Source organism: Terrapene carolina, unplaced genomic scaffold (genome assembly GCF_002925995.2).
Source record: "Terrapene carolina triunguis isolate 2854851 unplaced genomic scaffold, T_m_triunguis-2.0 Scaffold42, whole genome shotgun sequence".
NCBI lineage: Eukaryota > Metazoa > Chordata > Testudines > Emydidae > Terrapene > Terrapene triunguis.
In genome coordinates this window covers 7,412,244-7,437,034 of record NW_020664393.1, presented here as the reverse complement: position 1 = coordinate 7,437,034, position 24,791 = coordinate 7,412,244, and the positions used below count along the sequence as shown (strand labels likewise).

General features: G+C 42.5%; 1 protein-coding gene across 1 annotated transcript in view; it reads left to right on the top strand.

Annotated features, from left to right (window-relative positions):
• Positions 1-23,578, top strand: part of CRYBG1 (crystallin beta-gamma domain containing 1) — a 60,362-nt gene extending 36,784 nt beyond the window's left edge. Inside the window, exons 17-21 of the mRNA XM_024208952.2 lie at positions 183-322; positions 11,188-11,311; positions 12,361-12,519; positions 15,266-15,428; positions 22,831-23,578. Of these exons, the coding sequence (XP_024064720.2) occupies positions 183-322; positions 11,188-11,311; positions 12,361-12,519; positions 15,266-15,428; positions 22,831-22,919 (675 nt within the window). The 3' untranslated portion in view covers positions 22,920-23,578. The remainder of the gene's footprint in view (positions 1-182; positions 323-11,187; positions 11,312-12,360; positions 12,520-15,265; positions 15,429-22,830) is intronic.
• The last annotated feature ends 1,213 nt before the right edge of the window (positions 23,579-24,791 follow it).

The following is a 24,791-nucleotide window of genomic DNA, read 5'->3' as shown; positions in this document are numbered from 1 at the left end:
AACTGTGTGCATGGGTGATGTGGGGGTTGGGTTTTTTTTTAGTAAGCTGCTGCCGGTCAGAAAGAATGGTTGTGGAATTTCTGATCTTCAAATCTTGAAGCAAAAGAGTGCAAAGAGTCTTTGTGGCTTAATGTTCTGGAGTGATGTACATGTATTAAATAGGACCCTTTCTTTTAATATAGGAGCTTTCTGAGCCAAGCATAGCCCTCTTTGAAAAGAAAGGTTTCAAGGGGAAGAAAATGGAGTTTACTACAGAAGTCTTAAATCTCCAGTTTCTAGGATACAATCCTCGAATAGCCTCTGTTCAAGTTTTTGGTGGCATGTAAGTTACATTTACTTTTTGCTTCTCTGGAAATTAATTAAACATTAAATAATGCAAAAAATACTTATAATAGAAGATAAGTGATATCCCATTGGAGTATTGCTCTGCAATACATTGTAATCCTCATTTCTATTTACTGAGCCGAGAGAGTCTCGGGGCCTACTTACTACAAGAAGACTATGTTGGACTGGTGCTCTGCCCCTTATAGGAAGCAGGCTTTAAGTTCATATAAAATATTGATATAAGAAAACAAAAATGGCCATACTGGGTCAGACCAATGGTCCATCTAGTCCAGTATCCTGTCTTCTGACAGTGGCCAGTGTCAGAATATCCAAAGGGAATGAACAGAACAGGGCAATTTGTCAAGTGATCCATCCCCTTTTTCCAGTCCCGGCTTCTGGCAGTCAGAGGTTTAGGGACACCCAGAACATAGGGTTGCGACCCTGACCATCTTGGCAAATAGCTATTGATGGACCTATTCTCCATGAATGTATCTAATTCTTTTTTGAACCCAGTTATACTTTTGGCCTTTACAACATTCCCCGGCATTGAATTCCACTGGTTGACTGTATGTTGTATGAAGAAGTACTTCCTTATGTTCGTTTAAACCTACAACCTATTGCTTTCATTGGGTGACCCCTGGTTCGTGTGTTATGTTAAGGGGGTAAATAACGCTGCCTTATGCACTTTGTCCACACCATTCATGATTTTATAGACCTCTATAATATCCCCCCTTTTCTTGTCTCTTTTCTAAGATGACCGGTCCCAGTCTTTATTATTCTCTCCTTGTATGAAAGCTGTTCCATCCCCCTAATAACGTTTGTTGCCCTTCTCTGTACCTTTTCCAATTCTAATATCTTTTTTGAGATGGGGCAACCAGAACTGCTTGCAGTATTCAAGCTGTGGGTGTATCATGGATTTATATGGTGACATTATGATATTTTCTTATTATCTGTCCCTTCTTCTTCTTCGAGTGATGGTCCCTATGTGTATTTCACATGAGGGTGCGCATGCGCGCCATGAACCTGAGTCCGGAAGTTTTCTCCCAACTTCTGTTGACCCACACATGCGCAGCATGTCCTCTTGTGCCCCAAAGAGAGGGTATTAGGGGCAGTGTGCGTCGATGTCACTCCAGTTCCCTCTTACTGCCACATGACCTGAGTAGGAACCCCAATTCCTCCTTCGCTCTTATCTCGATCAGAGAGTTGTGGTATACTTGTGTAAATAGTGTTTCCATAGTTTTATAGATTAGTTAAGATAGTTTAGTATAGTGTAGTGTAGTCTAGTTAGTACAGAACCTCCCCGGTCGGGGGACACAACCCCTCTCTAACCTGGGACTATGCACACAGTCCCAGGCTTCAAGAACTGTGTCTCCTGCCCTTGTTCCTTTTCCATCAGTGTCGAGCATCAACATTGCCTCTACTGTCTGGGTGAGATGTACATCTGGGCAAAGTGCGGCATCTGTAAGTCCTTCTAACCCAGAACTATAGAGGCCCAGGAGCGCCGAATCTGCAAGTTCCTGATGGAGGAGACTAGGAGGCCCCAGATTCACTCTGATCCTGGCCAGGGAGACCCCCGCATACAGCGGCCTCCTCTAACTGGTATTGCCTCCCAAACATGAGACATGGTGCAGAGCCGCCAGTACCGAAGCCCAAGGACAAGCCCTACCAGGACAGTAAGAAACACCCTAGAGAGCATAAGAGCACATCCCTGCAGAGGACTGCTCATAAGAGATGCATTCCCTTCCTTAGGCATACCAGGTCGTGTGCGATGTTGCGTGTGGATCCCCTGGAACCTGCGCCGAAAGGGACCTCCCACTTTGCCTGGAGGGTAAGGCAAAGAAGTAGGATCCATTTGTCCCACTGGTGACCTCAGTACCCGGATGCATGGAGCGCTTGTCTATGGGTGTGGCTTTGCATATCCCATTGGCCAGCTCCGATGACTAAACCTGGTCCCTCCAGAGTCTCCATGGGCATCCTGTGGACTCCAGGACGTACAGAGACATTCCTGACGCCGGAGGAAGTGATCTTGCCTTACTCGCAGTCTCCTCTCCTCTCAAGCCCATCCATTCTGCAGGACGTTGCTACACTTGAGGATGAACTGCTGTTACAGGAGAGGCCCTCTCCCCATCCATCAGATTGGGGCCCTCCATTACCGACGGTCCTGCCGTTTCTGACAGAGCCGTCATCTGACTCAGAGGTGTCCCAGGACATAGTTCTACCAACATCTCCACTGCCTTGCAGGAGCCCAGACAGAGAGCCGAGGCACCCTTATCTGCCCGGCCATGACCCCCTCAGGGAGGCCTGGTACTGCTTTCCTTGGGGGTCCATTGGTCTAGATTTTGGCCCTATTGGAGCCCTTGGGATCCGTACCACAGACATCCGGCACCGTTGCCAGTCTTATCATTCCTCCCCCATGCGCCAGCCAGCCTCTGTCAGTGTATGAGGAGAAAGACTTGGAATCTGTACCACCGGTTCCAGCTGGAGCCTCCTTGTCACTGAATGAGGCGGTTATGCTTTAATGCTCTCTCTGCTGGATGATCACCAGCGGTACCAAGACCTTCTACAGAGGGTGGCTACCAATACCTGCAAATTCCGTTGGAGGAAGTCCAGGATCCCCAACATCGTCTCCTGGAGATCCTTGAGCCACAGGGTGGCCCTTCCTATAAACAAGGCTACTCTGGTTCTAGACTGCCCAGGCTGGTTCGGCACACACCGGCTACATGTGCTAACACCTCAAAAAGAGCTGAGAGATGCTATTTTGTGCCAGCCAAAGGGACCAATATTCTGTTTATGCACCCAGCCCCTAATTCACTGGCTGTTCAAGCAGGCTCATCAATAGCTGCAGAAGTACCAAACAAGGGGTCAAAAAGGTTGGACCTTCTGGACAGGAAGGTCTTTTCCTTGTCGGGACGACAGTTCCACATAGCTAACTCCCAGGCACTGCTGGCTAAGTTCGACTTCAACACGTAAAGCATGCTGGTAGAGTTTAAGGACAAGCTCCCTGTGGACAACCCGGCCAAGTTCCAGGCCTTGGTAGATGAAGGGAAATTGGTGGCTCAGGTGGCCCTCCAGGCTGTGGAGGATGCAGCTGACACTGCATCCTGTTCCATGACATTATGCGCAGAGACTTTTGGCTCCAGTCTTCCGGTTTCCTGAGGGAGACCTAAAACACCATCGAGGACCTCCCTTTTGACGAAGTCAGTCTTTTTAATGGCCAGACGGGTGAGTCTCTGCATTCCTTGAAAGATTGCCAATCCATTCTGCAGTCCCTGGGTATCTACACCCCAGCTCCCAGTAGCAAGCACCAGAGGCAGCCCTTTAGACAACAGCCGCCTACCCACCCTACTGTCAACAGCCACCAGAACTCCCCTCTCTCCCCCATAAACGATGGAGGTCCCAGAGGGCCCGCTTCTCAGCTCTGGCCAGTGACACCTTTGTGATCCTCTCCCACCTGCAGGCCAAGGATCACTTTTCACATGTGGGTCAACACCCATGAGCCACCTTCAATGCCACCTATCTTGCTGCCCGTCATCTTTGCCGACTGCCTTGCCCTCTTTGCCCACAGTTGGGAGAAGACCACCACAGACAGTTGGGTACTGGAGATCATCCATCATGGATACTCCATAGAGCTTGAATTTGAATTAATGGAGATATCCTATCTCCTAGAACTGGAAGGGACCTTGAAAGGTCATCGAGTCCAGCCCCCTGCCTTCACTAGCAGGACCAAGTACTGATATTTGCCCCAGATCCCTAAGTGGCCCCTTCAAGGATTGAACTCACAACCCTGGGTTTAGTAGTCCAATGCTCAAACCACTGAGCTATCCCCCTCCCCCTTCTTATCGCCCTCCTACCCAACCCACCAATTGATTCTTCAGCAGGAAGCAGACTCCTTGCTCCTCAAGGGTGCGATAGAGGGCGTCCAGCCTCCCCTTATTTCCTCCTCCCTGTGGAGGTCCATCCTGGATCTTGGTCAGCTAAATATATTAATCAGAAAGCTGAAGTTCTGGATGATTATTTTGGCATCAATAATTCCCTCCCTCCAGGAGAAGCGTGGTTTGTGGCTCTAGACATGAAAGATGCATACTTCCATGAGGACATCCATCCGTCTCTCAGGAAGTTCCTCCGCTTCAAGGTGGGGGACCAACACAACCAGTTTCACATTCTTCCCTTCGGCATAGCGACAGCACCAGGGATTTTTATGAAGGTGTTCACGGTCATAGCAGCCCAGATGAGACATGAGGGATATTTGGCATTCCCTTACCTGCACGACTGGCTACTAGTGGGGCAATCATGGCAAGAAGTTTTCTTTGTGATCCAGTCTCTTTGATGCCTCCTCGCCTCTTTATGGGTCTGTGTAAACAAAGACAAGTCAGTATCGTCTCTGTGGGAGACAAAAAACTTTATGGGGCAAGACTGGACTCTGTCTCTGCACGAGCTTTCCGTCCAGCAGACTGGTTCTCCACAATGAGCACCCTGATCACCCGCATTTACTGCAAACCCCGCACCACAATTTGCCTGGTACAGAAGTTAGCCTTACCGACCTGTCATTGCCAGGATCACCTCTGGAACATTTTTTTTTAATTGGCATTGCATTAACTACTCTTCAGTCATCTGGTACAGAGGCTGATTTAAGCGATAGGTTATATACCAGTTAGCGACGACTAATGCAAAGAATTAATTTAGATTCTCCACAACTCGACCATGTCCTCCTTAAGTGCTTCTTTCGCACCTCAATTGTCCAGTGTTCCCACTGATTGTTTAGCAGGCTTCCTGCTTCTGATGTACTTGAAAACTAACAGCAAAGTTTTATTTTAATGTCTTATGCTAGTTGTTCTTCAAATTCTTTTTTGGCCTGCCTAATTATACTTGTACACTTGACTTGCCAGAGTTCGTTCCTTTCTATTTTCTTCAGTAGGATTTGACTTCTAAATTTTAAAAGATGTCTTTTTGTCTCTTAACTACCTCTTTTACTCTGTTGTTTAGCCCTGGTGGCATGTTTTTGGTCCTCTTTCTATTTTGTATTTTTTATTTGGGGTATACAGATAGTTTGAGCATTGATTATGGTGTTTTTAAAGTTTCCATGGATCTGCAGACTTTTCACTGTTGTGACTGCTCCTTTTCATTTCTATTTAACGAGGCGCCTCATTTTTGTGCAGTTCTTCTTTTTGAAGATAAATGTTACTGTGGTGGGTTTCTCTGGTATTTTTCCCCCTACAAGGATGTTAAATTTAATTCCATTTTGATTGCTATTACTGAGTGGTTCAGCAATATTCACCTCTTGGACAAGATTCTTTGCGCCACTTACGACTAAATCAAGAATTGCCTGCCCCCTTGTGGGTTCCAGGACCAGCTGCTCTAAGAAAGAGTCATTAATCGTGTCTAGAAATTTTATCTCTGAGGAGATGTGTTCTCAGTCATTGAAATTCCCCTTTATTGCTGGTTTTTCTATTTTTGTAGCCTCTCATCTCCCTGAGTATTTCACAGTCACCATCACCACCCTGGTCAAGTGGTCAATAGTATATTCTACTTCTATGTTCTTACGATTTCTATCCATAGAGATTTTATAGTACAGTTTGAGTCATTTAAGATTTTTACTATATTTGACTCTGTGCTTTCTTTCGCATATAGTGCCACTCCAGCAGCATGACCTACTCTGTCATTCCTGTATATTTTGTATCCTTGTATTACCATGTCCCATTGATTGTCATCATTCCACCAAGTTTTGCCTATTCTATCAATATCCTCATTTAATACAAGGCATTCCAGTTCCTGCATCTAAGTATTGAGACTTTTATCATTTGTATATAAGCATTTATAAAATTAGTCAATATTCAGTTGTCTACCTTCATGTGATATAATTGAATGGGACTTTTTTTCGTTTGACTGTTTGTCTTCAGTTCCTACTTGTAGTTTCTCAACATCTATTCTCTCCTCTTTACTAGGATATAGAGTATTCCCTTTAATTAATCTTCCCCTAAGGGATGTGTCTGTCTGAACTACATGTTCCTCCATATCTATCGACTTCCCCCCAGCCCTTAGCTTAAAAATTAACTCCTCTATGACTTTTTAAATTTTACATGCCAACAATCTGGTTCTGTTTTGGTTTAGGTGGAGCCCATCCTTTCTATATAGATTCCTCTTTTTCCCAAAAGGTTCCCCAATTCCTAATAAACCTATATCCCTCCTCCAAATGCCACCATCTCATCCACGCATTGGGACCCGGCAGTTCTGCCTGTCGAACTGGCCCTGCATGTGGAACTGAAAATATTTCGGAGAATGCTGCCATGGAGGTCCTGGACTCTTTCCTAGCAGCTTAAATTTGTCCTCCAGGGTCTCTCTCCTACCTTTTCCTAGGTTATTGGTACCTACATATACGACAACCACTGGCTTCTCCCCAGCACTGCACATAAGCCTGTCTAGATGTCTCGAGAGGTCTGCAACCTTTGTGCCCAGCAGGCAATTCAGCATGCGGTTCTCCCAGTCATCACAAACCCTACTACACTGGAACCCCGCTATAACGCGCCCAGCGATAACACGAATTCGTTTATAACGCGGGGCGAGTCTGGCCCCGGCGGCTGCAGCAGGCGCGGGGCGAGTCTGGCAGGCGCGGGGCGTTTGGGGTCCACACCCCAGCGGCTGCAGCAGGAGCGACTCTCCCTGCAGCCCCGGCGCGCCTCTGTCCCCGGCAGGGCCGGCTCCAGCCCGCGTCCTTCCCTCCCCGCCGACCGATGTAGGGGGCGGCAGCGCAGAGGAGGGGAGCGCCCTGCTGGGAGCGGGCTGCAGAGTGGCGCGGAGCCCTCCTGGCAGTCGGCGCAGCAGGCCGGCGGCGGTCGTCTTCGGGGGTCCCGATCCCCTGGCCAGAGCGCTGGCCAGAGCGCGGCTAGCCCCACGGCCCTGCTCTGCCGGCTGGAGCTCCAGCCGCAGCGCGGCAGCCCGGTGGCCCCGCAGCCCCGCTCTCCCTCCGGCCGGAGCGCGGCAGCCCCGCAGCCTGCAACCCTGGCTGCAGCACGGCAGCCCCGCTCTCCCGGCAGGAGCGTGGCCAGCCCCGCTCTCCCGGCGGGACCTCCGGCCGGAGCGCAGCATCCCCGCAACCCCGGCTGCAGCGCAGCAGCCCCACGGCCCCGCTCTCCCGGCCGGAGCGCGGCCAGCCCCGCGACCCCGGCGGGACCTCCGGCCGGAGCGCAGCCAGCCCCGCAGCCCCACGACCCCAGCTGCAGCGCCCCAGCTGAAGGAAGCCCTGGTTGCCCCCCTTCTCTCTCTCCCTCCCTCCCCCTAGCCAGGGCGCAGAAACTGGACACAAGTACAGTGGAACCCCGCTATAACACGACCCCGCATTTACCGCGATTGAATTTTTTGGACCCCAATGATCGTGTTATAACAGGGTTCCACTGTATTTGTATTCCTAATAATTGAATCCGTCGTTACTATTATCTGTCTCTAATAACAGGGGTCCCCTCACCTAAAGAGGTATCCTCAGTGCAAGAGGATACCATGATGTCATTTGTCATTGGGTCCCAAACTACTATAATCTGTTTTTAAAATAGTCCCTGATCCTGGAAGCTGATATGTGAAGCCCCATCAACGTCAGCTTGCAGGAAGAGGATCTTACATAGCAGTCTAACAAATCCATCAGATTAAACCAAATCTGAGTTAAGGCTTCCACTGCACAGTATATTGTTCATAGCTTTTATGAATGGGATGTACTATTCTTATCTCGGTGCACAGGGAATGGTTTCAGTAAGTCTCCTGTATTTACTGTATTATCTAGGCATTATGGATAAGGTAAGGACAAATGACAACTTTTATTATTAGCCTGCTTCTACTGAACTTGGTGGCAAAACGCCCATTGATTTGAGCAGTAGTAGGATCAGCTCTTTAGTTATGAATTTCATTTCTTTAGTCAGTTTAAGGTAAAACACTTAGGTCATTTTAAAAAAATTGAGTTCTCTAATTTAACATATGCAGATAATTGGTTGTGCAAAATTTGCATGCACACAAAATTAGAAGGTGGCTTGAGGTGGTTTGAAAAGCCATCCTTTGATGTTTGTAAGTGATCACTACAATTAAAGACTACTCGTCTAGTGCCTGTCCTAATGTTAATGCCACCTCCAAATTACTCGCCTAAAACATATAATTAGTTTTTAATTTTTTTGATTTAGTGAATCACTTTTTCCAAAATGTGGATCTCTTGCATTTAAATAGTTGGTTTTTTTAAGCTAAAATCGCAAACTCTGGTAGCCCAGCTTGTGGTTTGCTCATCACTGCCCTCAACTAGATGGGTTAAGTCAGATCTTCTTCAATCACCCTCATCTGACTGAGCTAGTAGGGATTTTTCTTTAGCTCACTGGGTAGAGGTTTGAAATTAAAGGTCATAAGTAGAGCTGTACAGGGGATAGGAATTCCATGTAACAAAGGATTTTGACATTTGTTTTTGTTTTAGAAACGAAATCTGTACATTTCTTTGGGGGGAGGGAATTCATTTCAGGTCTATTGAAATGTTTTTTGTTTCTCTTTTGCCTTATTTTATATTTTCTGATATAATGTATAAAATTGACACAATGTTGTGACGTGTTACAACTTTGGAACTGCATTCTCTGGAGAGTAGTTCCATCAAAGCTTTTCCAACCAGCTCTCGCTGCAAGTCTTTACCTCCATCTAGCTGGCAGATTGTGGCATCTCTGTGTATCCACAGATCATTAAATGGTGTCTGACTCTGGACTACACTGTAACTGTAATATGATGCACTGGGCCTTTAAGGCTGACAAGGGAAACATCTTGGTCCAGCACTACCTCATTTTATGAAAAAGACTGGAAGTAGTCTCAGGCAGTAGATAGCTTGGGAAGCACGTCCAGCCTACTGCCTCTATTCATAATTGTACCAGGATAGTTAAAGTAGTACAACTTCTGTGTGTAGACAAGTCCTAAGGACAGGAGCAGGTGTTCTGTTTGTTTAAAAGATCACTTGAAGGTACCTCATTATTATAGTGAAAAGGAATTGTCTCAGTCACTCAGAGCCAATGGATACTGTATAATTACAGACCCATAACTTGACACTTATGTCTGTTATGCAACTCCCTTAATTATGGCTAGGTGAGGGGTCAGATTTCCATAACAACTTGACGGTCATTTCTTTGTAAAAATATTCAAATACTTGCACTTTGATTGATTGAGGAATGGAATTAGCCAATCAGAATGGATCGATTTGCTTTTTCTCATTTTCTGTTTACAAGACATAGTCTGACGCCAAATTTGTTTCTTGACTAAGAATGTGGTGGTTGTTCAGTTAGTGGAAGTATACCCTCAATTATATGTGTGCTTCCTAATCTGTTACTTAAGTCCCTTTGTTCTGCATGTTCACAGCCCTCTGTGTTTCCTGTCCAGGTGCCATACATTGTATAAATGGCTGTGTCAGCTGCTGATCCCCCACTTCCCACCAACGCCAGGTTTCTCAATATCTCCCTCCCCCTGCTCCTTCTTGCCCCTTGAACAGAGGCTTAGCCTTCCTTTTCCCCAGGAAAGGGTATGTCTACGCTGGAAATGTTACAGCTGCTGTAGTGCTTCCGTGCAGACACTACCTATGCCCATGGGAGGGTTCTCCTCCTGGCATAGGTAATCCATCTCCCTGAGAGACGGCAGCTAGGTGGACAGAAGAATTCTTCCATTGACTTAGCGCCATCTACACCAGGAGTTAGGTCGGCATAGCTACCTCTCTCAGGGCTGCGTATTTTTCACACCCTCAGAGACGTAGCTATACCGATGTAAACTCCTAGTGTAGACCAGGCATCAGAGTGGTTCATTTTAAAATTAAATGATCTAGGGGTAGATGAGTGATGGGCTGGGGAGGAGCTTAGAAATTAAGGCAGCGACCACATGTATTGTAGGCATGTCATGGGGGACTACTGAGGAGCCAGTCACGAGGGAGAGATTTTCAGGCAGACGGTACAGAGAAATCTACATAATCACTGTAAGGTTAGTGAAAATGTATGCTTATCTCATGCTCCCAGCTAATCAGAGTGCAGGGAATTGTGTACATAAAAGGGAACTAGACAACTGCCCTGCACTCTGGCCCATTTCAGAGTAATACAAAATAATGAACACATTCACACCTCCTGTTTTGTCTGATACAGTATTTTTGCAGCCACAGGGGCAAATTCTGGCAGGATACTGCAAATATAAGGCTGCCAGAAAATCTGTGCACATTCTGTAGAGCACCAGGCAGAACTTTTCCATCCCAGTCCTGGCACTCTCCTACTTTCCACCTTTCCCCTGCCAATAAAAAATAAAAATCCTGGAGAGGGACATCCTAAGATAGGACATAGGTGACAGGCGTGTGTGTTCGTGCTTACAACTCCCCCGGAGTGCAGTTGTCCCTATTTAACCCAAAGCCCTCTGCTAGCAGTTCTCACCTGCATGTGTTGTGGATAGTGAGTTCCTGCAAGCCAGTAAAAAGATACACAACACGACTGCTTTTGCAGCATATTTACACACCCATTTTGGTTGGCCACACTCTGTGTTTCCTGAAATGGCGCCATTATACATAAAAATATTATACTTCGTGCTCTCTCTAACCTATGAAAATGCTTTATTTCTTTTTGGTGTGTGATTTGTAAATGAAAATATTTTAAAATTTGAGCACAAATCTACTAATGCTCAAAATCAGGAGATAATTTTATTATTTTGGAGACCACTTAAAAAAAATATGGTCCTGGTTGTTAGCACTACCAATTTAAGCAATACTTTTTCGTGACACAAATTTATATCTAAAATATCACTTCTTACAATTTCAGAAGCAGTATTTAGTTGACATTAATACAGATGATGCTTGACAGTTAATAAACATGAAAGTATATTTTGTTTTTTCAGGTGGATAATCTATGAATACAGTAATTACAGAGGGCGTCAGATGTTGTTGTCACCAAATGAAATCCCAGACTGGCGTAAATTAAGTGGCTGTCACCAGATAGGTTCTCTACGACCTTTATTACAGGTGAGAGAGGCTGTGGTCTACTTTGGGGCCTGAGAGTTTGCATGAAATCCTCTTTATAGACTTTCTGTATTTTTTTATTGCCAAGTTTATCTCATAGTCAGTAATTGTTTCTGGTACTGCACAGTCAAAGGTAACATTAAACAGCAGAAATAGCAAACATGGAAGGAGGTTCTCTTCAAAATTTTATCTTCAGTAATGCTGATGCTGGTTGTGCCATTTGGCTTCACAATACTACCTCCCAAAGTCTGAATTGTCTACTATGCACACATTAAACTAAATATGTTATTTTTGAGCAACTTACTTTGACTGAATTACAACAACCAGTCAAGATTAACTTCCCACTGGTCACAAGCATTCTGATATCTGTACTGTCGTGCTAGTCTCAGAAATTTGGGAAATGACACTGTTAGTTTTTTGGATACTTCAGCCAGAGGCACTTTCATCTGTGTTGATATTAAAAAACAAAAAAAACCAAATCCATTCTCTGTTTATATTATAAACTCTTAAATGCGCAAATTGATTTATAGTATAGAGTACTGTCATGTTTTTTTGGAAGTATTCGCTAATTTGAGGGCAAGTACCAGAACTGCTTAGACTATCCTGTCATGTGCTAACATCAGTGGTCCATATTGAACCAGTTTTTATTGAGAAATAACTTTCTGTAGTTCATGAATCACTTATGTTTTGAATTATTAGAACTGGGCTAGAAATTAAAGACGTACCCTGTACCTATAATGAATGTATTGGCTCCCTCTCCTAGAACTGTCCTTGTTCAGGCCTGCTTCTGAACTGCTTAGCATTATGCAGAGTGAGGATAAGTGCATTTTGATTGCTCTAAGGTACTGACGCAGATAGAGAACTTTCAGAATCTGGTTTTCCTTAGAAATGTGTTTTTTTTTTTTTTTTTAAATGCCCTCAGAGGAAATCCAGAGTCTAAGGGACAAAGGCCCCAACTGCACCACTGAGTAGTGGTTACTCTGAGGTTAACCAGAAGCACTGTGTGTTCCTGCATTCGAGAGTGTAGCTAAAGAGCTGTGTTGTTTTCATAGAAACGTGTATACTTCAGGCTTCGAAACAAGGAAACTGGGAAGTTCATGTCAGCTGATGGAAATGTGGATGATTTGAGTCTTCTCAGAATACGAGTTACAGAAGATAGTAGATCAGATGACCAGATCTGGGTTTATCAAGACGGATTCATCAAATGCAGGGTGAGGTTTAAACTTAGTTGATTGATGTTGTTTTTAAGCATCCAGACTGATGTTTCTTGAAGATAATCATTACATCTGATAAGATTTTGTGAATCAGAATCTTTTTCAGGCTTGACAGAAACATAGAATCTTTGTTTCATTTAAAAATATTTTGTGTACTTCAATAGTAAAAAGTTCCCAATGAACATTAGTTTAGTGTAGTGTAGTTTAGTTTAGTTAGTTAAACACACCATGTACTTTTGACTTTCCAAAATTAATTTCTGCTGTCTTCCTTTCTTCTTTGTTTGCCATGTCTCACTCTTCTCCAGTTCAGCTGAAACATATTTTTTATTTCTTTTCCTCAAACTCATCCTTTTTTTGGGTGATATAAACATCTTACAACAAACAGTGTATCAGCTGATGGTCACAAATAAGAGTATATTCCATTTTTCTTTAACTGAGTTAAAACACACTAGATATTTGAGTCCAGCATGTTTGATTTGGGTGTTTCTGCTTGTTGAAGAACATTCGGGTTATACATACAATTGAGTCCATAACATCATGTCTTTATGCATTGTTTTCCCTCCATCTGTGTCCTCTTTCTCCCTCCATAAAAATGTGAATTAAAATATCAAAACAGGGAAAGCTTTTAAAATATGGACCTTCCTGATAATTTCCCTTTTCAACTACACCAGGGTTCTCAAACTGGGGGTTGCGAGCTGTCAACCTCCACCCTAAACCCCGCTTGCCTCCAGCATTTATAATGGTGTTAAATATATTAAAAAGTGTGTTTAATTTATTGGGGGGGGGTCGCACTCAGAGGCTTGCAATGTGAATGGGGTCACCAGTAAAAAAGTGAGACCCTCTGAACTACACCCTTATTAAAATTGTTTGCAGAAGTTAGTATTTGGACAGTATTGTGTTGAAGGTTATACTCAGGGGTTAAGGTATTTGGCATTCCAGCAAGATGAAATGGCAAAGCCCTAAAAAGCTTCTTGCTGATGCAAATTATTACTATAGATTTTAGCTTCTGACTAAGGCCTTGATCCCTCTGCAGACTTAAGCATGTGCTTAACTTTGTGCACTATAAGTAGTGCCATTGAGGTCAGTGGCATTACTGATAGTGCATAAAGTAAAACATGTGCATTAGTCTGTGCAGGAATTGGGGTCTAAAGTGAATCAAATTAATTTAATAGGGTGAATCTGCTTGAGTGCAAAGAATCATGTGACCTATTTCATAAGGTTGTATAAATTCAATAGAGCCATTTTGTAAAGGGAGCAATTTCTCTCCATAACTGTGTCAATTATGCTTGAGGGACAAATCTTCCTCTTTTCAATTAACAGAGGTACTGTTTGGACATGCACAGAATAGACGCTCTCGTAAAAAGGAATTATGTAGACTGTAAAAATGAGGCCAAGTGAGCAAACAGTTTTAACAACATCACGTGCAAAATATTTTCCTCATGATGGTAGTTCTGTCTCAAACTGAAGATATTACTACTTGGGCAGTGTTGCAATATGGCTATGGATGGGTGTTCTCAGTCCTCTCATTTCAACATAATCAACGCATTTGATTTATTCTAAATAAAACTTATGGTGCATAGAGAATTCATGGGGATGCAGCTTGTGCTGTACTACAGTCATGTAGTTTAACTAGCAAAAGCTTAGGATGGCTACATTACTTGCAATAATGCCATTGCTCTTTAGAAGTGCAAAAGCTCTATACCATACTGCCAGTGTGCTCTGACACATTGTATATGTTGAAAAACAAAGGAGGATAAAAAAAGACTTTATTAGGACTGTTTGGGAGTTCCTGTAAAGCCAGGTTGCCTTATACCCTGAGTCACAATAACGAGCCATGCCCTAGGCATCCAGGAAGCAGCTCAGGACTTTCCTAGCTAGCTAAGTGACAACTGGTGAGTTGCTGTAAGACTCATTCTGTGGTAGCTGGAGGGAGCAGGGGAGTATTTTACGGAGTCACTCCCTGGCTGGCAGAGTAGAAAGAAGGAAATGGTGGTTTAGTGCAACTTCTGTGTGAGTGTTGAATCTTTGCTGGCCTAGCAGGGAGAAATTAGTAGATTAGAGTACAGGTGAGAAGTTCAGAGGTACAGAATGAAGTAAATATATTCCAAGACCTGCAATTTATTCTTAGCTTCTGAAAGTAAAGTAGTTTATAATCCATGTTGTCAGGACCACATGTTAAGTAATTTGCTATCTACAGGAGTTTTATGGTAATCTTCAACATTGGAAATCATTGTTTATACAAAATAACGTATCGTATTCGGCATTGTTATTGCCTAGTATTGACTTGTGGCCAGTAATGCAAATGCTGGTGATGTAGTGGGTGGGGAAGGAAAGGAATATTGCAAGAGTGCTGCTGTACCCAGATGCTGGTAAAAATGGAGAACTTTAGAGGTCACACCCCAAAAAGAATTGTGGTAGCCCATTTTCAAAAATCTCTTTGCTTAGTCTAAAACAGCTTCAACGTTTCTCTCAAATGAATCTGTTTTGCTAGTCCTCTATAGTAAAAAGAAAAGGATCACAATGGAGGTTGTCATCAGAAAGAGGATCATTGGGAAAATAAGTAGCCTAGAGTCGAATGTAGGTGAAACCTTTTCCATTACCAACAGAGGGAGAGTGATGACAAGAACCACAATCTCCTGCCTATGCCCTCCATCCATGACCAGAAAACCTGGGGTACAGATATTAGTGTAGATGTAGAAACAAGGCCCCTTGAATAACTGCTATTGTCTCTTCAATTATACAGATGGCTGAGGATTGCTGCTTGACAATTGTAGGAAACCTTATAACTCCTGGCTCTAAACTAGGCCTATCCCTCGAGGAGAATGAAGACAAGCAATATTGGTGTGTTAATCCTGATGGCAGGATCCATAGCAAAATGAAACCAACATTAGTTTTAGATATCAAAGGTAAGAACCCGTTGCTTTTCGGTATGATTTTAATTACACAACGTTTATGGTGAACTATGTGCTGAAAGTGTTCCTATAGATTAAAGATGGCTTTATAGTTCATAGATTTTAATCTGGGATCTGTAGGGATTGTTCTGATCATCTAGTCTGAACTCATGCATTACAAAGAATATAGGATGTCACCCAGTTATTCAGATATCTAGCTCAATAGCCAACAGGATTTTATCTGTCTTGTGTTTCTTCATGGCCCCTACGTGCATGTGTAAGTATGCAGAAACCCCTCATTGTTCTTACTAATTTAACTTAGTGATATACATAAAACACTTCTTCAATATAAAATTGTGATTTCTTTTCTTCAGCACGTTTTTCTTTAGTTTTCATTTGTATGGAGTGAATTTTCTAACACATGCAGACTTGCAATACAAAAGGACAAATAATTTAAAAATAGCTATTCCTTTAAAGCTAAAACATGATTAATATTAGACCAACCTAAGATCTGTATCCCTTATTATATATTTTGCAGCTGCTTTTGTTATACCATTTTAAGATTGTTTCATTTAGATGTTATCCTTGCTCTGTCCTTGTGATTTCATAGGCTGCATAGTAAACCCACAGGTATGATAAGCAGCAGAACTAACAGCTCACCATTGTTGTGTTTTCTCATCCAGTATAACTAGTTTTCTCGAGTTTACTCACATTACTTCTCTTTTAAAACAAATACTATCTCCCCAAAACACCACTCATTAACTTTACTCATTTAAAACCAATTTTGAAATAGTGCTGTGATATTAATCGGAAGAGCCGTTACAAATACAAAATGACCTGAGTAAACTATTAGTGCTTTATTGAGACAAACATGGAAAGTGTTGGCAGAAATGTGACAACAGGGTTATGCAATGTTTGCCTATATAGTTCCTGTCGCAGACGAGCACTACACTGGTCTACAATTTTTGAGAAGTCGTCTGCTTCAGAGATAAAATGTGCTATTTATTATGTATTTTGATGTGCTGAATTCAAATATGACAATTAAAACAACTGATTGGCTACTGTTTCTAAGATATTTAAGTTTTTACATTTTATGTCTATGTATATTGTGTAGATAGTAGAGTTTTAATCATAAATTGTAAACCTAGGTCTTTTCATGTGTTTATGGTTGCTTTACATGATAATATTTCACCTGTCCTGTTTATGTAACACTTTAAAAATCAGCAAAAGGGTTATATAAATAAAATTTATTATGAAACAAAAGGCAAAAAACTATTATGTACATAGTTTAGTCCTATTCAGTGTCTACTTGGCGCTTCTTGGCTTGTCTCTTGTATTCATTAAATGGAGCATCTCTTGTCACTGTCCAGCAATAGTCTGCAAGCATTGATGGGCTCCATTTGTCCTAGATAGCGTTTCTCCATTGTTGCAATGTCCTGGTGAAATCGCCGGCCGTGCTCGTCGCTCACTGCTCCGCAGTTCAGTGGAAAAAAATCTAGATGAGAGTGCAAAAAATGTATCTTTAATGACATGTTGCAACCAAGGCTTTTGTATGCCTTGAGGAGGTTTTCCACCAACAACCTGTAGTTGTCTGCCTTGTTGTTTCCGAGAAAATTTATTGCCACTAACTGGAAGGCTTTCCATGCCGTCTTTTCCTTGCCACGCAGTGCATGGTCAAATGCATCATCTCGAAGAAGTTCACGAATCTGAGGACCAACAAAGACACCTTCCTTTATCTTAGCTTCACTTAACCTTGGACATTTTCCACGGAGGTACTTGAAAGCTGCTTGTGTTTTGTCAATGGCCTTGACAAAGTTCTTCATCAGACCCAGCTTGATGTGTAAGGGTGGTAACAAAATCTTCCTTGATTCAACAAGTGGTGGATGCTGAACACTTTTCCTCCCAGGCTCCAATGACTGTCGGAGTGGGCCAATCTTTCTTGATGTAGTGGGAATCTCTTGCACGACTATCCCATTCGCAGAGAAAACAGCAGTACTTTGTGTATCCAGTCTGCAGACCAAGCAAGAGAGCAACAACCTTCAAATCGCCACAAAGCTGCCACTGATGTTGGTCATAGTTTATGCACCTCAAAAGTTGTTTCATGTTGTCATAGGTTTCCTTCATATGGACTGCATGACCAACTGGAATTGATGGCAAAACATTGCCATTATGCAGTAAAACAGCTTTAAGACTCGTCTTCGGTGAATCAATGAACAGTCTCCACTCATCTGGATCGTGAACGATGTTGAGGGCTGCCATCACACCATCGATGTTGTTGCAGGCTACAAGATCACCTTCCATGAAGAAGAATGGGACAAGATCCTTTTGACGGTCATGGAACATGGAAACCCTAACATCACCTGCCAGGAGATTCCACTGCTGTAGTCTGGAGCCCAACAGCTCTGCCTTACTCTTGGGTAGTTCCAAATACCTGACAAGGTCATTCAGTTCACCCTGTGTTATGAGGTGTGCTTCAGAGGAGGAGGATGGGAGAAAATGTGGGTCCTGTGACATTGATGGTTCAGGACCAGAAGTTTCATCCTCTTCCTCGTTTGACTCAAGTGAGAATGATTCTGGTGCATCAGGAACCGAAAGTCCTTCTCCGTGGGGTACTGGGCGTATAGCTGATGGAATGTTTGGATAATGCACAGTCCACTTTTTCTTCTTTGACACACATTTTCCAACTGGAGGCACCATGAAGAAGTAACAATTGCTGGTATGATCTGTTGGCTCTCTCCAAATCATTGGCACTGCAAAAGGCATAGATTTCCTTTTCCTGTTCAACCACTGGCGAAGATTTGTTGCACAAGTGTTGCAGCATATGTGTGGGGCCCACCTCTTGTCCTGATCTCCAATTTTGCAGCCAAAATAAAGGTGATAGGCTTTCTGAACCATAGTGGTTATACTGCGCTTTTGTGATGCAAAAGTCACTTCACCACAAACATAGCAGAAGTTATCTGCACTGTTCACACAAGTACGAGGCATCTCTGCTCACTTTGGCTAAACAGAAATGTGTCCCTTTGTAAAATCAAACACTGACAAATAAGAGAGCACAACACTGTATGATTTCTAGAGCTGATATAGGGCAATTTGTTCAGCAGAGTGATGTAAGCTTCCTTATGATTGCATTATCCATGACTTCTAGGAATAACATGATGCAATTCATATCATGTATGATGCAATACCAGCTTCAGAGTGCATCATTCATTGTTTTGCCTAAAAAGCAAGTACTGTCCAAACCCAGTCATAGATTTATTCATAGATCCAGTCAAAGATGTATTTTAGTCATTTCTGGTTTAAATTGAGATCCCTTCCCTTTATAACTCACTTATCCTCCGCCATTCCCAAGTCAAGGGTCGTATATACTGACCCAATAGCATATCTTGAAAACTAGAGCCAATCAACATTTTAAGCATCATTTTCATTCTCAGTGACCCAGAATTAGTAAAGTTTGACTACATTTATTTCAGAAGCATTTTGGCTGTAGAGCAGTGATCAGTTTTTTCCTCCACGAGTACTAAAATTAACTCACAATTTTAACTGTGTAATCCCTAATCCTCCTACAGCCAGAAGGAGGAATTTTTGTTCCCCACAAGGAAAAGTGGGATTATTAATTACAAGTTTATCAGGAAGTGTCTTTATTTAATAACTACACAGTGCAGAATTTTTTGAATTTTAATTGAGCCACTAGACAAAGACAAAAGATATTAGTATACTCACTCATCTTCAACTAAATATCTTAAAAAGCATGTAATGTACTTTGAGTGAATACTTGAAAACTGCCTAATTGCAGAATACCATACTGAATAGCTCCGAAAGGGAAAATGTAGATCTAGCGAGACAGAGATCTAACCGGCTAGCTCGCATTAGAAAATACAATATCTATCTGTTTGTTCTCTTTCGGATTTAAACTTCCAAGCTCAAGAGTAGAAGGGCAGAGATCCTAAACATTTTTTTTTTAAAGTTCTAAGATGAAATGTGAGGAGGAATACTCAGCTTTTTAGTTTGTTTATGCAACTCTGACAATTGTAAATACACCTCTACCCCGATATAACGCTGTCCTCAGGAGCCAAAAAATCTTACCGCGTTATAGGTGAAACCGTGTTATATCAAACTTGCTTTGGCCTCGAGCATTTCCCCAGAGCGCTGCTTTACCGCGTTATATGAGAATTCATGTTATATCGTGTCATGTTATATCGGGGTAGAGGTGTAGTAATAAAATGTAACCTGGGTAAAGTAGCCTCCCATGCTGGTTTAAATCAGGAGAAACTGCAGTGGAATTACACTGAATTGGAATTGGTCCAAAGACACAGAAATTTATCATGATGGTCTGCTGGAGCAAGTGAAGTTGGCTGAGGTGCTTGAGCTCAGTCTCCAGTGGCAGGGAGTTCTGGGGTGGGGGTCATCTACTCTGGGAATTGCTTCCATCCAGGGTCTAGACAGAGACAGATTATACTGGTCTGCAGGGCACAGTGCAAAGCCTGTCTCTCTTTTCTCAGACAATTTGCCCAAGGAGGTGGTATGTAGACTGTGGAATGTTGTTTATAATGGAGTCATCTTTCCCTTTCTACCTACAAAAGGTGAAGTTACAAGTATTTGTTATATGCATTGTTGTTGTAGCTGTGTCAGTCCCGGATATTAGAGAGACAAGGTGGATGGGGTGTAATATGTTTTCTTGGACCAACTTCTGTTGGTGAGAAAGACAAGCTCACCCACCTTGTCTCCTCCCCAAGTATTTGTTGTTACATGATGTACATGTGCTTTGTGGAAGGACCTATTTTATGTATACTGTATCTGAAAAATGAATAGGTTTAGTGTAGCTGGTCCAGGCAATTTAATAAAAACTGTCTCTAGTCCTTCCACATTGCTGAACCACCATTAAAGCCAAATAATCAACCATCTATTTTTCAGCCCTAACACATTCTTTAGCAAATAAACTTACCGTATATACTCGTTCATTAGCCCATTCATTTATAAGCCGACCCCCCAAAATGGTTACGTAAAAATATCAAAAACTGTATGACCCTTTCATAAGCTGACCTCATATTTCAGGGGTTGGCAAACTTTGGCTCCTGGCCATTACGGTAAGCTGCTAGTGGGCCTGGACGTTTTGTTTACTTGGAGCGTCTGCAGGCATGAAGCCTCTCAGCTCCCTGTGGCCGTGGTTCGCGGTTCCCAGCCAATGGGAGCGGCGGGTAGTGGTGCGCCACTTCCCGCAGTTCCCAGCCAATGGGAGTGGTGGGTAGTGGCGCGCCACTTCCCGCAGCTCCCGTTGGCTGGAAACGGCGAACCGCAGCCCCAGGGAGCCGAGGGGCTCCATGCCTGCAGACGCTCCAGGTAAACAAAACGACAATGTATTAGATATTCAATTCAATGATTCCATAGAGTTTAAAATCATCAAATTTTGGTGTAGACCCGTTTATAAGCCGACCCCTGCTCTTTGATGCGTCACTTTTTTACCAAAAATATTCGGCTTATGACTGAGTATATACGGTACTTGTTCAAAGTGTGTGATAATGGTGCCATCTTGTGGGTGTAATGAAATAGTGCATGGCAGTGATATTTGCCCCTAATAACCACACACTTATACTTTTAAATATCTGGCTTTCCTTCTATTTCAGGTACTGTCTCATACACAGTTACATTCCAGCATGCATAAATTTAAGAATATTTTGCCATGATGATTCCTTATGAACTGTACTTTAGAAGCACTTCTTAGTTAATTCTTCTTAGTTATTTTCTATGGCCAAGATTGATTTTTTTTTTTTTTTTTTTTTGGGTAGATCGTCCTATGTCTCAACAGAAATAACATAGCAGTAACAGAGTCCTTTCACTGATCTCAACCTGACCACACTTCTCCACTGTCTCCCTTGGCACTGGCAGTACAAGTCTTATATCTGCTGTGCTACCTTTGGCTGGTCCCATGCCATCCACCCTAGCTGGGGTGGGGGGAAATTGCTGCTGCTCCAGAAGGCAGAAACTTGTTCTTCTCCTATCGTAAGTTCTGCTTCTCTAAGAAGGCAACATGCCACAGTGAGCAGTGGATGACAGCCCTGTCACACAGAATTCAGCTACCACAAAGTGATTGCTGAGGGGAGAGAGCATTCCGTGGCATAGGATACTTTTGTGTACCTGCTCTTTGCTCCAGCTCTTTCCACCAGCTTGGGCTTCTCTCCACATTGCACTGCTGTGGAAAGCATAGGGCCATGAATATGTGGCGCTTGCTAAGGAGATAGAAATTGACATGCAACTGCCTGAAGGCGTTTGTTTCACTAGAAGAATGCATCTTTGTGAATAGGAAGAATAGACTTTTCTTGAGTGAATGAATGAACATTTTCTTCTTTGGCTAACAGTCCACTCAAATACCCACTAATGACAGATCTGTGGCATTATATGAATACAGCATGAAGAAATAAATGCTTGGGTGCTGTGTTAGTCACTGACCGATTTCATTTTTTGGATGAGAAATTTCCTTGCCCTAGAGGCTGAGGCTTCCCAGCAGTGGGAGCTCTAGACTGATAATCTGTATTAGTGACCACTTATGTAATAGACAACTACATCTGTCCATTTACTGACTTCAGGAGAGAGAAAATAATGTCCGGTGTCATTGAAATAGTGCAACTGTAGGGGCATGGTTTGTGATGCAATTCGCAGTTAGACTGGGAGTAGTGGAGGTGGAGACATTAAATATATACACTCATATGAATAGCGTTGAATCACTTGATGATTACCTGTTCTGTTCATTCCCTCTGGGGCACCTGGCATTGGCCACTGTCGAAAGACAGGATACTGGGCTAGATGGACCTTTGGTCTGACCCAGGATGGCCATTCTTATGTGTTTAAATGCATTATAGTATGAGTGCACCAGCTGAGGGCAAATTACCTGTGGTTATTTATGAATACTGACAACATAAAGGCTATAGTGGTCTATGCTGAAATTGCTGTGTGTTCTGCTGGCCAACAGCATTTCTTTTATACTGAGTACTCCTTAGCTAGCCTTTGGAGGCCAGTTAATCATTGGATGGCTAGCACATGGGAATTGTGGGGCAGCATTTGATTATTGGAAGGTGAGAGTCCTGATCCAGTCACTCTCACCTGACATCCTTGTCCTACTCTCTCCTTCACACACAACAGGAGCAGGAGGTGCACGACTGAGGCACCAAGTGGGGAGGCAGATAGGCTTGTTCTTCTGCAGTTCCTAAGGGAGTGAGGAGGCAGTGTAGGAATGGCGGAAGTCCTGAAGATGAGAATATACTCCTCTACTTGACCTCTGTTTAAAAAGGTGCATGTGATTTATGTGTCTTCGGCATGTATCATCGAAATGGCTCTGAAACATTTACAATACTGATGCAGCAGTCTCAATCCAACAGTTTCAGTGATTTTTCACATTTCATTTTCTTTTTAAATTTCTTCTTAGGGGGCACACAATATGATCAAAATCACGTTGTTGTTAACACGGTCAATGAACAGAAGCCAGCCCAGTGTTGGGAAGCATTAGTTCTGTAAATCCAGACAGTTCTGTCAATTGGAGAGAAATTATAACAACATTCTGGACAATCCAACTAACGTGGCCGTCTTTGAAGAAGAGAGATGATCTCTATCCTGCCTTCACAATAATCGTAAGCACAAATGACAGACTAGATTCAGCTCTAAACACTAATTCCATAAGTTTGTGTGTTTTACTGGATGTTAACTCACTACAACTATGTTGACCAATTTTTGTAACTGCTCCCTACTGTTTGTTTTTATTAATTTTTTTAAATGTTAAAGTCCCCCTCCCAAGCAGCAATTTCATGTCAGTGATTAATTGCTAATCCAGAATATATTAGAGTGTAATTTTAAATTATTTCTACAGATGTTTTTATCAGGAAAATAGTATAAACTATTATGCTGAGAGATAATTAGATAAACTTATCCCACAAAAGATTGAAGTGCAACATATGGCGGGGGGTATGCAAAATAGATTGAGCTTTATAGTAGTATATTGGAGTATTCATCTCCTGAAAATTAACATGTAAATAATGCATTAGTACAAAAAAGAACTTCAGTCTATTGAAACTTGTTTAGGAGAATTTTTACCAAAAAATGACTACAGGATATGTGCAGATGTATTTTAATAAGCAGTCTATTTTCTAGTTTTTCTATTAGAAAGACAGAGCGTATAAATCTATAGATGTTTGTTAGCAAAAGTATTGGGCAGCAAGAAGGGTGTGTCAGCTGTGAAGAATTTGCCCATTTTCTATCTGCTTCTACTTTAAAAAGCTGCCTTACTTTTAATTTGTAAAAAGTATTATCTACTTCTCTGCTTGGGGCAAATACGTCAAACCTAGAGGTAGCTCCATTAAGTGCATTCATTACTGCTCTCAGAATTTAATTTAAAATACTTCTCTCCTTTATTTTAAAAAAGCATCACTAGTCACAGTAGTTCCAAATCTCTCCAGACATTGTCCCAGCTACTGTCTGCCACCAGCCATAGTTAATTACGTTCTAACCCACTACGATCTTGGTATGCTCCAAACATCTCAGGTGAAGTTGAGGAGGGCAAGGTCAATGGTGGTAGGCTGTCACAGCAATGCATTGGAGTCTAGGATAAAAGCTCATTGAGGTAGGGAAGAAAACTTTGAGACATTCATACCACAATGATAAGTGCCATATAAGAACTTAGATACATTACCTGTCAAGCAAGTTTGAAGTTCCATGCATACTTTAGGATAGGAACCACACCTTAGCAAAGAGCTTGTTTCAAGAGAGGCATATGAAATAACTTGTAGCAGGTTGTTCTTGTGCATTAATGGTTTACTGTCTCCCTTGGCCCAATGTTAAAATTGTGGTTTTATTTTATGTCACTGGCAGAACAGTGAATGTAAACTTTTGTACCATGCTGCTGTATTTCATTCTTGCCTAGACCAGTGTTATTACAAACCACTCCTAGTAGCCTCGGGGGGCACTTGTTAGACGTCTATTAGAATGTAACTTTCTTCTTTACTGTTTGTTGCCTCGCAGGATACTGGTGCTTTATTTTTTATCATTACCTGTGGGAAAGTCAGTGCCTTCAATCTAATTTTAAGTGTGTGGTGTTGTTTTTTCACTTGCTGTACAGACAACTGCAACAATCAACATTCAAATACATCTTACTCTTTAAAAATTGTACAGTTGTAATCTGCTTTTATTCCTTTCTAAAGAGTGTTACTTCTGGTTCCAAGGTGGTAATTCTGGCAAATTTTTCTGTACCTTTTTATTGTATCACAGTATGTTACATGTACTTCACAAATAAATTTTCTTCAGGTAAATCTGATTTAGTGAAACTATCTGCAAAGTTCCCTGTTTACATGTCTATAGTGAAGCTCCTTTGTACAGGTGCAGTGCTGCCTGCTTCTC